The 13,353-nt window shown below is 39.1% G+C and overlaps 1 protein-coding gene across 4 annotated transcripts in view; it reads left to right on the top strand.

Annotated features, from left to right (window-relative positions):
• Positions 1 to 13,353, top strand: part of birc6 (baculoviral IAP repeat containing 6) — a 196,759-nt gene that overhangs the window by 124,199 nt on the left and 59,207 nt on the right. For all 4 annotated transcript variants that reach the window (XM_019355330.1, XM_025897215.1, XM_019355332.1 and 1 more), the window contains exons 57-59: positions 4,027 to 4,158; positions 4,294 to 4,455; positions 4,580 to 4,753. In XM_019355330.1, the coding sequence (XP_019210875.1) occupies positions 4,027 to 4,158; positions 4,294 to 4,455; positions 4,580 to 4,753 (468 nt within the window). The remainder of the gene's footprint in view (positions 1 to 4,026; positions 4,159 to 4,293; positions 4,456 to 4,579; positions 4,754 to 13,353) is intronic.

Consider the following 13,353-nt stretch of genomic DNA (forward strand, 5'->3'; position numbering starts at 1 on the left):
CCAAGTGGAGGGATTACACTTTAGTCATTCAGTTATTCAAAGAATATGAACTTTTAATATTCATTCAGATGTTTTCTGACTCTAAATTTTCTGTTCTCATTTCTTAGGTTTTCCAAATTTTAATTTAAAAACTTTTCAGCTATTTTCCAACTTCTTTTGTGTGAACATCAGCTTTCAAAAGTTCTGCACTTTTGTTTTCAGGTTAAAAACTCTGTATTTTCCAGCTCATTCAACATTTTTATTTTTAACTTAATATTCAGCAATTAATTGATTTCAGTGCATACATTCAGATTCAAGCATTCACACTGCAGTTTCTTCAGAAAATGCACTTTCTAGTTATTATTATTATATATTCCGTACGTTTTTGTGCATCTAACTCCTTCAAAACCGTTCAACTTAGAAAAACCATTCAAACACCGTTAGATTCCTCTTCTTTTGGACATGACTGCTTCTACTTTTCTCATTTATAACATTTATATTTTTAAAATTATTCAACTTTTTTCAACAAAAATTTCCCATGTATTTCAATGGGGAGACCCTTCAAATTCTCCTTCAACTTAGTCCTTTTAAAACTGTATCTACTTTCATATACATTGACGTAGAGCCACCATTCAAACTTTAAAACGAAGACAAGACATTCAACTATTCAACTTGTATTTATCTTTTCAATATCTATTATACTTTTTCTTCAGTTCCAGTTTAAGTTTCATGATGTTTTTTCAGCCGTTTCAGAGTTTATAATGGGTGTGTATGGGACGGAATGTTGGGGCTAGAGTGAGACAGCTCAACTGCTAGAGTGAGAGGAGCAAAAAAATTCATCTTAAAATATTTTTTAAAACTGCTGCTGTGTCCACGGTGTTTGGTCTACAGGTATGATTTTACCCTCAAAACGTAGCCATCACTGTCCTCTTTCATCCAATGTGTTTACTATTGTACTAGGTGTTATGGTTCTTTCATAAATGTCACCCATGCACAGCCTCCTCCCTCCAACCCCTCCATAGACTCTAATGTTAAAATGGCTCAGAAGGTTCGTTTGAAAACCAGAAGTACAGGCTGTCTTTACACTGTCACCACGTCCATATAATAAACTCCACAAGCATGAAAACTGAGAATTAGGTAGACTGGACATTGCTGTCGCTCACGGTGAAAGAATTTTGTCAATAGGACCTGTACTTTTCATTTGGGAGCGATTTGTTTCGACCTGACTTTTCTGTTCATTTTAAGCAGCAAAAGTGAGGTGCATGTCTGTGCCCGTGTGTATGGAGCCAGTGGGTGCAGTCACTATAGCAACCAGGCTCACACCTGCCTGCCTGCCTAACGAGCTCTCTCTCACTCTGCCAAGATTCATCTTAAACACTTGTCTTTCAACTGCTGCTGTGTCCACAGTGTTTGCTCTACAGCCATCATTTTACCCTCAAAACGAAGCCATCGTTGTTCTCTTTACAACAGCATGTCTTTCAAAGCTCAGAGATGTAAACCTTTAAAAGTGTGTGGATCCAAGTGGAGGGATTACACTTTAGTTATTCAGTGATTCAAAGAGTATGAACTTTTAATATTCATTCAGATGTTTTCTGACTCTAAATTTTCTGTTCTCATTTCTTAGGTTTTCCAAATTTTAATTTAAAAACTTTTCAGCTATTTTCCAACTTCTTTTGTGTGAACATCAGCTTTCAAAAGTTCTGCACTTTTGTTTTCAGGTTAAAAACTCTGTATTTTCCAGCTCATTCAACATTTTTATTTTTAACTTAAAATTCAGCAATTAATTCATTTCAGTGCATACATTCAGATTCAAGCATTCACACTGCAGTTTCTTCAGAAAATGCACTTTCTAGTTATTATTATATATTCCGTACGTTTTTGTGCATCTATCTCCTTCAAAACCGTTCAACTTAGAAAAACCATTCAAACACCGTTAGATTCCTCTTCTTTTGGACACGACTGCTTCTATTTTTCTAATTTTTAACATTTATATTTTTAATTTTATTCAACTTTTTTCAACAAAAATTTCCCATGTATTTCAATGGGGAGACCCTTCAAATCCTCATTCAACTTACTCATTTTTAAACTCCTACTACTTCCACATACGTTGACATAGATCCACCATTCAAACTTTAAAACGAAGACAAGACATTCAACTATTCAACTTGTATTTATCTTTTCAATATCTATTATACTTTTTCTTCAGTTCCAGTTTAAGTTTCATGATGATTTTTCAGCCGTTTCAGAGTTTATAATGGGTGTGTATGGGACGGAATGTTGGGGCTAGAGTGAGACAGCTCAACTGCCAGAGTGAGAGGAGCAAAAAAATTAATCTTAAAATATTTTTTAAAACTGCTGCTGTGTCAGCAGCGTTTGCTCTACAGGTATGATTTTACCCTCAAAACGTAGCCATCGCTGTCCTCTTTAATCCAATGTGTTTACTATTGTACTAGGTGTTATGGTTCTTTCATAAATGTCACCAAAGCACAGCCTCCTCCCTCCAACTCCTCCATAGACTCTAATGTTAAAATGGCTCAGAAGGTTCGTTTGAAAATCAGAAGAGCATGGTGTCTTTACACTGTCACCACGTCCATATAATAAACTCCACAAGCATGAAAACTGAGAATTAGGTAGACTGGACATTGCTGTCGCTCACGGTGAAAGAATTTCGTCAATAGGACCTGTACTTTTCATTTGGGAGCGATTTGTTTCGGCCTGACTTTTCTGTTCATTTTAAGCAGCTAAAGTGAGGTGCATGTCTGTGCGTGTGTATGGAGCCATTGGGTGCAGTCACTATAGCAACCAGGCTCACACCTGCCTGCCTAACGAGCTCTCTCTCTCTCTCACTGTGCCAAGATTCATCTTAAACACTTCTCTTTCAACTGCTGCTGTGTCCACAGTGTTTGCTCTACAGCCATCATTTTACCCTCAAAACGAAGCCATCGTTGTTCTCTTTACAACAGCGTGCCTTTCAAAGCTCATAGATACAAATGTTTTAAACTGTGTCCATCCAAGTGGAGGGATCACATTTTAGTCATTCAGTGATTCAAAGAATATGAACTTTTAATATTCATTCAGATGTTTTCTGACTCTAAATTTTCTGTTCTCATTTCTTAGGTTTTTCTAATTTTAATTTAAAAACTTTTCAGCTATTTTCCAACTTCTTCTGTGTGAACATCAGCTTTCAAAAGTTCTGCACTTTTGTTTTCAGGTTAAAAACTGTATTTTCCAGCTCATTCAACATTTTTAACTTATAATTCAGCAATTAATTCATTTCAGTGCATACATTCAGATTCAAGCATTCACACTGCAGTTTCTTCAGAAAATGCATTTTCTAGTTGGTAGTAGGCTTTCGAGCCTATACAGTTTGGAGTAAGACAACATGCATGAAGAGGATGATGTGGACAAAATACTCATTTGCCTAATAATTCTGCACTCCCTGTAGAGCTCTTTGAGCATAGAGATCTTGTTTATGTTTGGAGAAGGGAGAGGTGTACAACCCAGGCTTTTCAAGTTTAACTGGCTTTGTAAAGTAAGGACACAAGGGGGCAGCCTTTTCTCAAATTCCAAGGAAGATTTGATTAATTAAGAACTGGAGAAGTCAAGTTTTTCAGTTATAAGAGCTGCAGTTTTAATTACAACCTAAATTATTAACAAAATATCCCAGCAGTCAGCTCTGTCCTTGTGGTTTAATTCACTTGGCATTCTCTGGCTATCAAGGTCAGCTGTGCAGCGCTGATGCTGTGAGCTTCGGTATTACCTGTTAAGTACAAGGCAGCTATGATGAATGGCTCACCCCCTGGGACCTTGAACAGTGGATAGAAAAACCTGATACACTGCTGCTGTTACAGGGCAGTGTGCATGTCTATAAGACATATCATCTTCCGGCTGTTCTTGTGTGGGTGAACAAATTTTGCATCTGATGTATCTTTTCTTTCTTTCTTTCTTTTTTTTTTAGCTTGCTAATGTTATTTAAACCAAAGTAATAAAAAAAAAACAAGCAGTGTGACAAAATATATATTTAATTTTCTGTGTCTGTTTATCCAGATACACCCAGCATTACTGCCAAATTGATCAATGAGCAGAAAGAGGATAAGGAGAAGAAGAATCATGAAGAGAAAGAGAAGATGAAGGCAGACAATGGCTTCCAGGACAACTACAGTGTTGTAGTAGCCTCAGGTACAGTATGTGTGTCTTATTAACTGTGTGATTTACAGACCTAATAATGACACAGTATATAAGCTATGATGCCTTTTAAAGAAAAACCAATATTGTTCTGTATTTCTGTATTTTTATATCCTTCTCTGCCTTCAGGCTTAAAGTCCCAATCAAAACGAGCTCTTTCCACCCCTCCCCGGCCTCCATCAAGGAGAGGCCGTGTCATGAGTGACAAGTTAACTGCTTCATCCAGTGTGGATCCTTCAGCTAAAACCATCAGTGTCCCTGTCTTCCACCTCTACCACAAGCTGCTTCCAGGTGCCACATACACACCCGATTCATATCAGACAGCGACAAGCGCAGGTCTTTGAGTAAAACACCAAGCAGTCCATGTTCACATATTACTGAAGAGAAACAGTCTGTACTCTGTCCTCCCTTCCAGGTCAGCCACTCCCACCTGAGATGACCCTGGCTCAGCTACTCACACTTCTGTATGACCGCAAGCTGCCGCAGGGCTACCAGTCCATCAACCTGACAGTGAAACTGGGCTCCAAGGTCATCTCTGACCCCAGCCTTTCAAAGACTGACTCGTTCAAGAGACTTCGCACTGAGAAAGGTAATAAAACACACAGCTTCTAAGGAGGAGTCAACTCAGATATTATACTGATGTCCCACTAAAAATATGCTTTAAAAAAATCAATAGAGCTGGCTTATTTATTACTTTAACTGTAAAACTTTTGAAGATTAATTACAATTTTAACTTTTTGTAAGCAGTCTAAATTCCTTCACTGATAATTTAGAGATTTCTCTTTTGCACATGTGCGCAAAACATAAACAAGCCAAATCTTTGTGAAAGATGCATCAAGCTGCGCCCAATACGTGAAGTCAGACATATGAACAGCACCAAACATCCAGTCATTTCTAAACTAAAATGCATACACCCAGCCATATATGCAGCATTTTCTAGGAAATCTACATACCAAATAATTGAGATACTGCAGCTAAAATGCAGAAATATTATAGAAGTAAAACCACAAGGACCACACTAACAAAAGAAGGCTCTGCCTGCTGAAAAACTCACAGGGCCTTAGTTACAGTGCAGATACTGTGCTTAAGTTGATCCGTCCTCTCACTTTGTCATCACATGATGTTGTGATTGACTACTTTGAATTCACACCCCAGACTACCCACATCAGGCTCTCCCTCAGCTGTCCCAAACCAAAGAACACGCTGGTGCTGGTTAGAGGCTGAACAAACTCTTAATTTGTAATGAGTCCTGCACCTGTTTTGGTAACATCACAGTGTTTTTTCTCAACTGTGCAAACAGTAACTTTCAGATTATGTCACATTTGGGGTTTTGGCACAGTCAACTAGTCTATTCAGTGCCGCCTCTGTGTCAGATTCACATATCTAAATATGAAATAAAGGTTAAATTATCAAATAGAAATGGAAGAAATTAAGATTCTTCTCATTTTCATTATTATTTCAAGACCACTTCAGTAACTATGATCATGTAAATAGAAATGGAGATTTTAAAATGCAGTAAAAATCCAGACCTGTTTTTTTTCCACTCTACTCTCACATTCAATTCAATTCAATTCAATTTTATTTATATAGCGCCAAATCACAACAAAAGTCGCCTCAAGGCGCTTTATATTGTACAGTAGATAGCACAATAATAAATACAGAGAAAAACCCAACAATCATATGACCCCCTATGAGCAAGCACTTTGGCGACAGTGGGAAGGAAAAACTCCCTTTTAACAGGAAGAAACCTCCGGCAGAACCAGGCTCAGGGAGGGGCGGCCATCTGCTGCGACCGGTTGGGGTGAAAGAAGGAAAACAGGATGAAAGACATGCTGTGGAAGAGAGACAGAGATTAATAACAGATATGATTCGATGCAGAGAGGTCTATTAGCACATAGTGAGTGAGAAAGGTGACTGGAAGGGAAAAACTCAATGCATCATGGGAATCCCCGGCAGCCTACGTCTATTGCAGCATAACTAAGGGAGGATTCAGGGTCACCTGGTCCAGCCCTAACTATATGCTTTAGCAAAGAGGAAAGTTTTAAGCCTAATCTTGAAAGTAGAGATAGTGTCTGTCTCCCGAATCCAAACTGGAAGTTGGTTCCACAGAAGAGGGGCCTGAAAACTGAAGGCTCTGCCTCCCATTCTACTTTTAAATACTCTAGGAACAACAAGTAGGCCTGCAGTGCGAGAGCGAAGTGCTCTAATAGGGTGATATGGTACTACAAGGTCATTAAGATAAGATGGGGCCTGATTATTTAAGACCTTGTATGTGAGGAGCAGGATTTTAAATTCAATTCTGGATTTAACAGGAAGCCAATGAAGGGAAGCCAAAACAGGAGAAATATGCTCTCTCTTTCTAGTCCCTGTCAGGACTCTTGCTGCAGCATTTTGGATTAGCTGAAGGCTTTTCAGCGAGTTTTTAGGACTTCCTGATAATAATGAATTACAGTAGTCCAGCCTGGAAGTAATAAATGCATGAACTAGTTTTTCAGCATCACTCTGAGACAGGATATTTCTAATTTTAGAGATGTTGCGCAAATGGAAGAAAGCAGTCTTACATATTTGTTTAATATGTGCGTTGAAGGACATGTCCTGGTCAAAAATGACTCCAAGGTTTCTCACAGTGTTACTGGAGGCCAAGGTAATGCCATCCAGAGTAAGAATCTGGTTAGATACCATATTTCTAAGATTTTCAGGGCCGAGTACAATAACCTCAGTTTTATCTGAATTAAGAAGCAGAAAGTTAGCGGCCATCCAGGTCTTTATGTCTTTAAGACATTCCTGCAGTTTAACTAATTGGTGTGTGTTACCTGGCTTCATGGATAGATAGAGCTGCGTGTCATCTGCATAGCAGTGAAAATTTATGCTATGTCTTCTAATGATGTTGCCTAGGGGAAGCATGTATAATGTAAATAGAATTGGTCCTAGCACTGAACCCTGTGGAACACCATAATTGACCTTAGTGTCTGAAGAGGACTCTCCATTTACATGTACAAATTGGAGTCTATTAGATAGATATGATACAAACCACTGCAGTGCAGTACCTGTAATACCTACAGCATGTTCCAATCGCTCTAATAGGATATTATGATCAACAGTATCAAACGCTGCACTAAGGTCTAGCAGGACAAGCACAGAGATGAGTCCACTGTCAGAGGCCATAAGAAGATCATTTGTAACCTTCACTAAAGCTGTTTCTGTGCTGTGCTGAGCTCTGAAACCTGACTGAAACGCTTCAAATAAGCCATTCCTCTGCAGATGATCAGTTAGCTGTTTGACAACTACTCTTTCAAGGATTTTTGATATGAAAGGAAGGTTGGAGATTGGCCTATAATTAGCTAAGACAGCTGGGTCTAGAGATGGCTTTTTAAGTAAAGGTTTAACTACAGCCACCTTGAAGGCCTGTGGTACATAGCCGATTATTAGAGATAGGTTGATCATATTTAAGATCGAAGAATTAATTAATGGCAGGACTTCTTTGAGCAGTTTTGTAGGAATGGGGTCTAAAAGACACGTTGATGGTTTGGAGGAATTAATTATTGAAGTTAACTCAGAAAGATCAATTGGAGAAAAAGAGTCTAACTTAACATTGATGGTACTAAGAGTAGCTGTAGATAATATTACATCTGTGGGATGATTATTGGTAATTTTTTCTCTAATGATAAAAATTTTATTTGTGAAGAAGTTCATGAAGTCATTACTAGTTAACGTTAAAGGGATGGTTGGCTCAGTAGAGCTCTGACTTTTTGTCAGCCTGGCTACAGTGCTGAAGAGAAACCTGGGGTTGTTCTTATTTTCTTCAATCAGTGACGAATAGTAAGATGTTCTGGCTTTGCGGAGGGCTTTCTTATAAAGCAGCAAACTATTTCTCCAGGCTAAATGATGATCCTCTAAATTTGTGACACGCCATTTCCTCTCCAGCTTACGAGTTATCTGCTTTAGGCTACGTGTTTGAGAATTATACCACGGAGTCAGGTACTTTGGATTTGAGGCCTTAGTTTTCACAGGAGCTACAGTATCCAGAGTCGTACGTAGTGAGGAGGTAAAATTATTAACAAGATAATCGACCTCTGTTGGAGTAGCGTTCAGATAGCTGCTCTGCTCTATGTTGGTACAGGGCATTGAAGATGATAACAGTGGGTGGATTATATTCTTAAACTTAGTTACAGCACTTTCAGAAAGACATCTACTTTGATAAAGTCTACTCTCCACTGCTGTGTAATCAATTATTGTAAATGTAAATGTTATCAGGAAATGATCAGACAGCAGAGGGTTTTCAGGAAACACTGTTAAATGTTCAGTTTCTATGCCATATGTTAAAACAAGATCTAGAGTGTGATTAAAGTGGTGGGTGGGTTCTTTTACATTTTGAGAGAAGCCAATTGAGTCTAATAACAGATTAAATGCGATGTTGAGGCTGTCATTTTTAGCATCTACATGGATGTTAAAATCACCCACAATAATTATTTTATCTGAGCTGAGCACTAAATCAGCTAAAAAGTCTGAGAAATCAGAGAGAAACTCTGTGTAAGGCCCAGGTGGACGATAGATGATAACAAGTAAGACTGGTTTCTGAGTTTTACAGCTGGGGTGGACGAGGCTAAGCATCAGGCTTTCAAATGAATTAAAAGTCTGTCTTGGTCTTTCGTTAATTAATAGGCTGGTGTGAAAAATTGCTGCCACACCGCCCCCTCGGCCTGTGCTTCGAGATTTCTGGTAGTTAGAATGACTCGGGGGTGTTGATTCATTTAAACTAACATACTCATCCTGCTGCAACCAGGTTTCTGTAAGGCAGAGTAAATCGATTTGTTGATCAATTATTAAGTCATGTACTAACAGAGACTTGGAGGAGAGAGACCTAATATTTAATAATCCACATTTCACTGTTTTACTCTTTGGTTCAGATGTGGATACTGTATTGTTCTTTCTTTGTGATTTTTTATGTTTAAGTTGTTTATTGCTGGTTTTTGGTTTGTTTTTTGTCTTTTTGGGAGCTGACACAGTCTCAATGGAGATGGGTTTTTGGGGGGGTAGCAGGAGGAGAGAAGCTGCAGAGAGGCGTGTAAGACTGCAACTCTGCTTCCTGGTCCCAACTCTGGATAGTCATATTTTGGGGGGTTTAATAAATTGGTCCATATTTCTAGAAATGAGAGCTGCTCCATCCAAAGTGGGATGGATGCCGTCTCTCCTAACAAGACCAGGTTTCCTCCAGAAGGTTTGCCAATTATCTATGAAGCCCACATCGTTTCTGGGACACCACTCAGACAGCCAGCAATTTAAGGAGAACATGCGGCTAAACATGTCACTCCTGGTCTGATTGGGGAGGGGACCAGAGAAAACTACAGAGTCCGACATTGTTTTGGCAAAGTTACACACCGATTCAATATTGATTTTAGTGACCTCCGATTGGCGTAACCGGGTGTCATTACTGCCGACGTGAATTATGATCTTACTGTATTTACGTTTACCCTTAGCCAGCAGTTTTAAATTTCCTTCAATGTCGCCTGCTCTGGCCCCTGGAAGACAATTGACTATGGTTGCCGGTGTCTCTAGCTTCACATGTCTGAGAACAGAATCACCAATTACCAGAGTTTGACCCCCGGCGGGTGTGTCGCCGAGTGGGGAAAAACGGTTAGACACATGAACAGGTTGGTGGTGTACCTGGGGCTTCAGTTTAAGACTATGCTTCCTCCTCACCGTCACCCAGCCGCTTGGGGTCTGCCGGGGAACAGCTAGCGGGGCCTACGCTATCTTCGGCTGCACCAGCTACAGGGGCCTGGCTAGCTACGGGTGAATGAAGGGTGCGAAGCCGAGTCTCCAATTCAGTAATCCTGGCCTCCAGAGCTGCAAATATGCTACATTTATTACAGGTATCATTACTGCTAAAGGAGGCCGAGGAGTAACTAAACATCTGACACAATGAGCAGGAAAGTGCAGGAGGGACAGCTGAAGTAGCCATGGCGCTAACGAGTCGGCTACGAGCTAAGCTAAGCTAGCGAAACAGTAAAGAGACAGTGAGTGAATACTTTGGCTATAAATTAGGTAGTGAGTACACAGAAAGGGTGATTCAGATGAAGCACGTTAAGATTATACTATGAAAAAGGGATGTATCAAAAGATTTAAATTAAATTGCTAAGCAGAAAAGCTACTCAGAAACACCACTGTGTTTGAGCAGGAACAGGAAGTGATACTCTACCACAAAGCGAGCGAACACCAAGTCACATGAAGATTTAATGGAACTGTACTTTGGTCTGAACTCATTTCACATCACCTTGGCTACTTCTTAGACTGTACTGAGAGAGGCTTTGAAGTCTAAAAGCTTGCAGAGTGGTTTTTAGCACAAACTGTTCAAACACTTACCTTTGCATTCACTTGGGAGTTGAAGCTTTTTCATCCTTATATGTTGCTTTGGTACAACATTTATAGGGATGTTAGTGTTGCACTTGTGTCTCTAAATGATTGTGAACATGAGTTTTTTTTAATGGCTGAAAGATGGTATATTTGTATTAGAATTTGTGCCCACTTAGTGTGAGAGTCTTACCTATTGACTCACATTGTAAATTGGTATTGAATTCCATTCAGTCAGGACAGGTTGTTGCTTGAATCCAACTGCTGATATTCCATTCAAAACTATGCTGTCATTCTGTAGAAGTGGTGACTTTCAGGCTGGTTATATTTAGCGTTATGATTCTGCAGACTCATGGGTCAGTACTCGGTCAAATTAATTTTTAATGTCAATGTCTCGATGATGTCAGCACTGGTGAATCTGCAGATATGCTCATATTCCCTTTATCCATGCGACATGTCCTATCCACAATCCATATTTTCCATCTTAACACTCATGTCTCACTGTTTAAGGAATCATAGGGTATGTGAAATAAGAATTTTATAACTACCATTTTTACCCCTTGGCTGTAAAGGCTGATGGGCAAATGTTGTCAGGTGAGCGGGGGCGTAGATACCTGAGCTTGCGAATGTGAAAGCTATAGAATAAAGTGATTTACGAGCTTCAAATTGATATCATAGGTGCATGTACTAAAAATCTCGGAAGTGTTTGGATCCTGGTAACCTTGACCTCAATGTCAAATGTCAGAAATGTTTTCTGAAAATCATGTGAATGGCATAACTTCTGAAAAGGGCAACGTAGAATTTTGAAATTGAAACCATAAGTGTATCTACTAGGAGGCTGAGGGGGTAGCAGAGGTTGTCGCCAGTATTTTTTATAATTTCTTGTACCAGTATTATTTCCCACACTTTGATCTCTATTGTCTTTATTTGAAATAGCAGTAAAAGCACAGGTGGAAAGAATAATGGTAATCGTTGATGCACTGGTTTATTTTAGTGTGCCAATAGGTTGTGCTGCTGTCTTTGTAATACCTTAAATTTCTCTCCCCGCACTATTGACCGACTTGGGTGAACCATTCTTTAAATCAAAATACACTGTATTTGTAAAAGTATTCACTGCTCCACCCAAATAAAGGATACAACTGGTCCAATCATTGCCAGAAGTATATGAAATCATCAGCTAGGAGTGCAGACTTCTTCTGCAAACATTGAGTTGCTCTCACGAGTTTGGTGAATTACAGCGAACCACGATGCCACCTGTTTGTAAAATTTCTCCGCTACTACTAAATATCCCACAGTAAACTGTGGTATTGTAGTAAAGTGTAAGTGACTGGGAACAGCATCAACTTAGCTACGTAGTGGTAGGCCACAAAATCAGAGCAGGGTCCAGTACACAGAGATCACCAACGTTCAATCGCTTCAGACCTCCAAACTTCAGGTGACCTTCAGATTAGTTGAAGAACAGTGTACAAAGAGGTTCATGGAATGGGTATCCATGTTTAGCACCTGCATTCAAACCTTACTCCTCCCCCAACTCAATGCAAAGTGCCTGATGCAGTAATGTAAAGCACACACCAGCTTTGGATCTTCTGGAGCTAAATGAGGCCACCCAAACACATGAGATATCATCGGGAAGGCCAGGATGCCCTGAGTTGAGCACATGAGGACTTAGTAGGTAGGTGAGCTCAAATAAGTCAAAAGATATAGAACAAAAGGTAATATCCTAGGAGGAAACACCTTCAAGAAATATTTTAAAGAAACCAGTGTTGATTAATTTTTACTTTATTTGAGATATTTATAAGATATTTTTCTTTTATGCTTACTTGCTTTTCTTTTTTTTGTGTGTTTTGTTTTTTTTTTTTTTGTTTTTTTTGCTCCACCATCATCTGGATGAATTGTACACCTTTTGGGTCTTTTATATCCACTATTTTATTTTTTTCTTGAATACTCACTGCCTGCAAATACAGACAATTCAGATATTTAAGGAAAGGAAAACTGTTAACGGTTTTCACCCCAGTTGCATACCTTGAGTATTTACAGGCTGTGGGAAACACCTTTGCAGCTCAGTTTTTCTTCAGCCATTACATTCACAGAACGAATGGGTACTGACTCATCACTTCCTTCCAATGAACTCGAATAAACTCCCCAAATGTGCCCACTGCCGAGACACTAACTGCTTGATGGGGTCTGTCATTATCTTCATTTAACCAATAGATTCATCCTCTCTGTGGATCCTGATTCAGAGTGTCATTCCATAACCTGTAGAGATTAGACACCCTGCAGTACAGGACAGCTTACCGATGACAGGGATTTGTGGCTCGGTGAAATCTCTCTCTGATTCAGACTTTGCATCAGGGATTTAATTTTATTAACATCTTTAACATATTTTATAAACCAGTTGGTTTTCTTTTGAGAGAAAGGACCTTGTCAGGCTTCACTTCCACAAACCTTTATATTGCAGAATTAAACTTACCAGTTGGTGACAGTACAGAACTGTGACACACAGTGTTGTCTTCAGTAAGAATCCTGAGGATTAATACAGACATTAGATAAGGATTGCAAGAGTGATGAAACACTGAGAAAGAGTTAAAGATGGTTAAAAGATTATGTTGATTCTATTTAACCATGAGTTGAAGCAATGCAACAATGCATAGCAATCAGCGCAGTTAATCAAGTTCGTCACAAGTAACGTCACATCTTTATTCACAATGACCAAGGAGTTTTCTCAAAGTAGACATAACGTGTTCATTGCCTGCTGCTTTTTTTAAGACGATTAAACTTTTTGTGATTTGCAGTTCAGAATAACTTGTAATTCAATTAATCTCTTTTTAAAGCACTGAA

Source organism: Oreochromis niloticus, linkage group LG13 (assembly GCF_001858045.2).
Source record: "Oreochromis niloticus isolate F11D_XX linkage group LG13, O_niloticus_UMD_NMBU, whole genome shotgun sequence".
NCBI classification, from domain to species: domain Eukaryota; kingdom Metazoa; phylum Chordata; class Actinopteri; order Cichliformes; family Cichlidae; genus Oreochromis; species Oreochromis niloticus.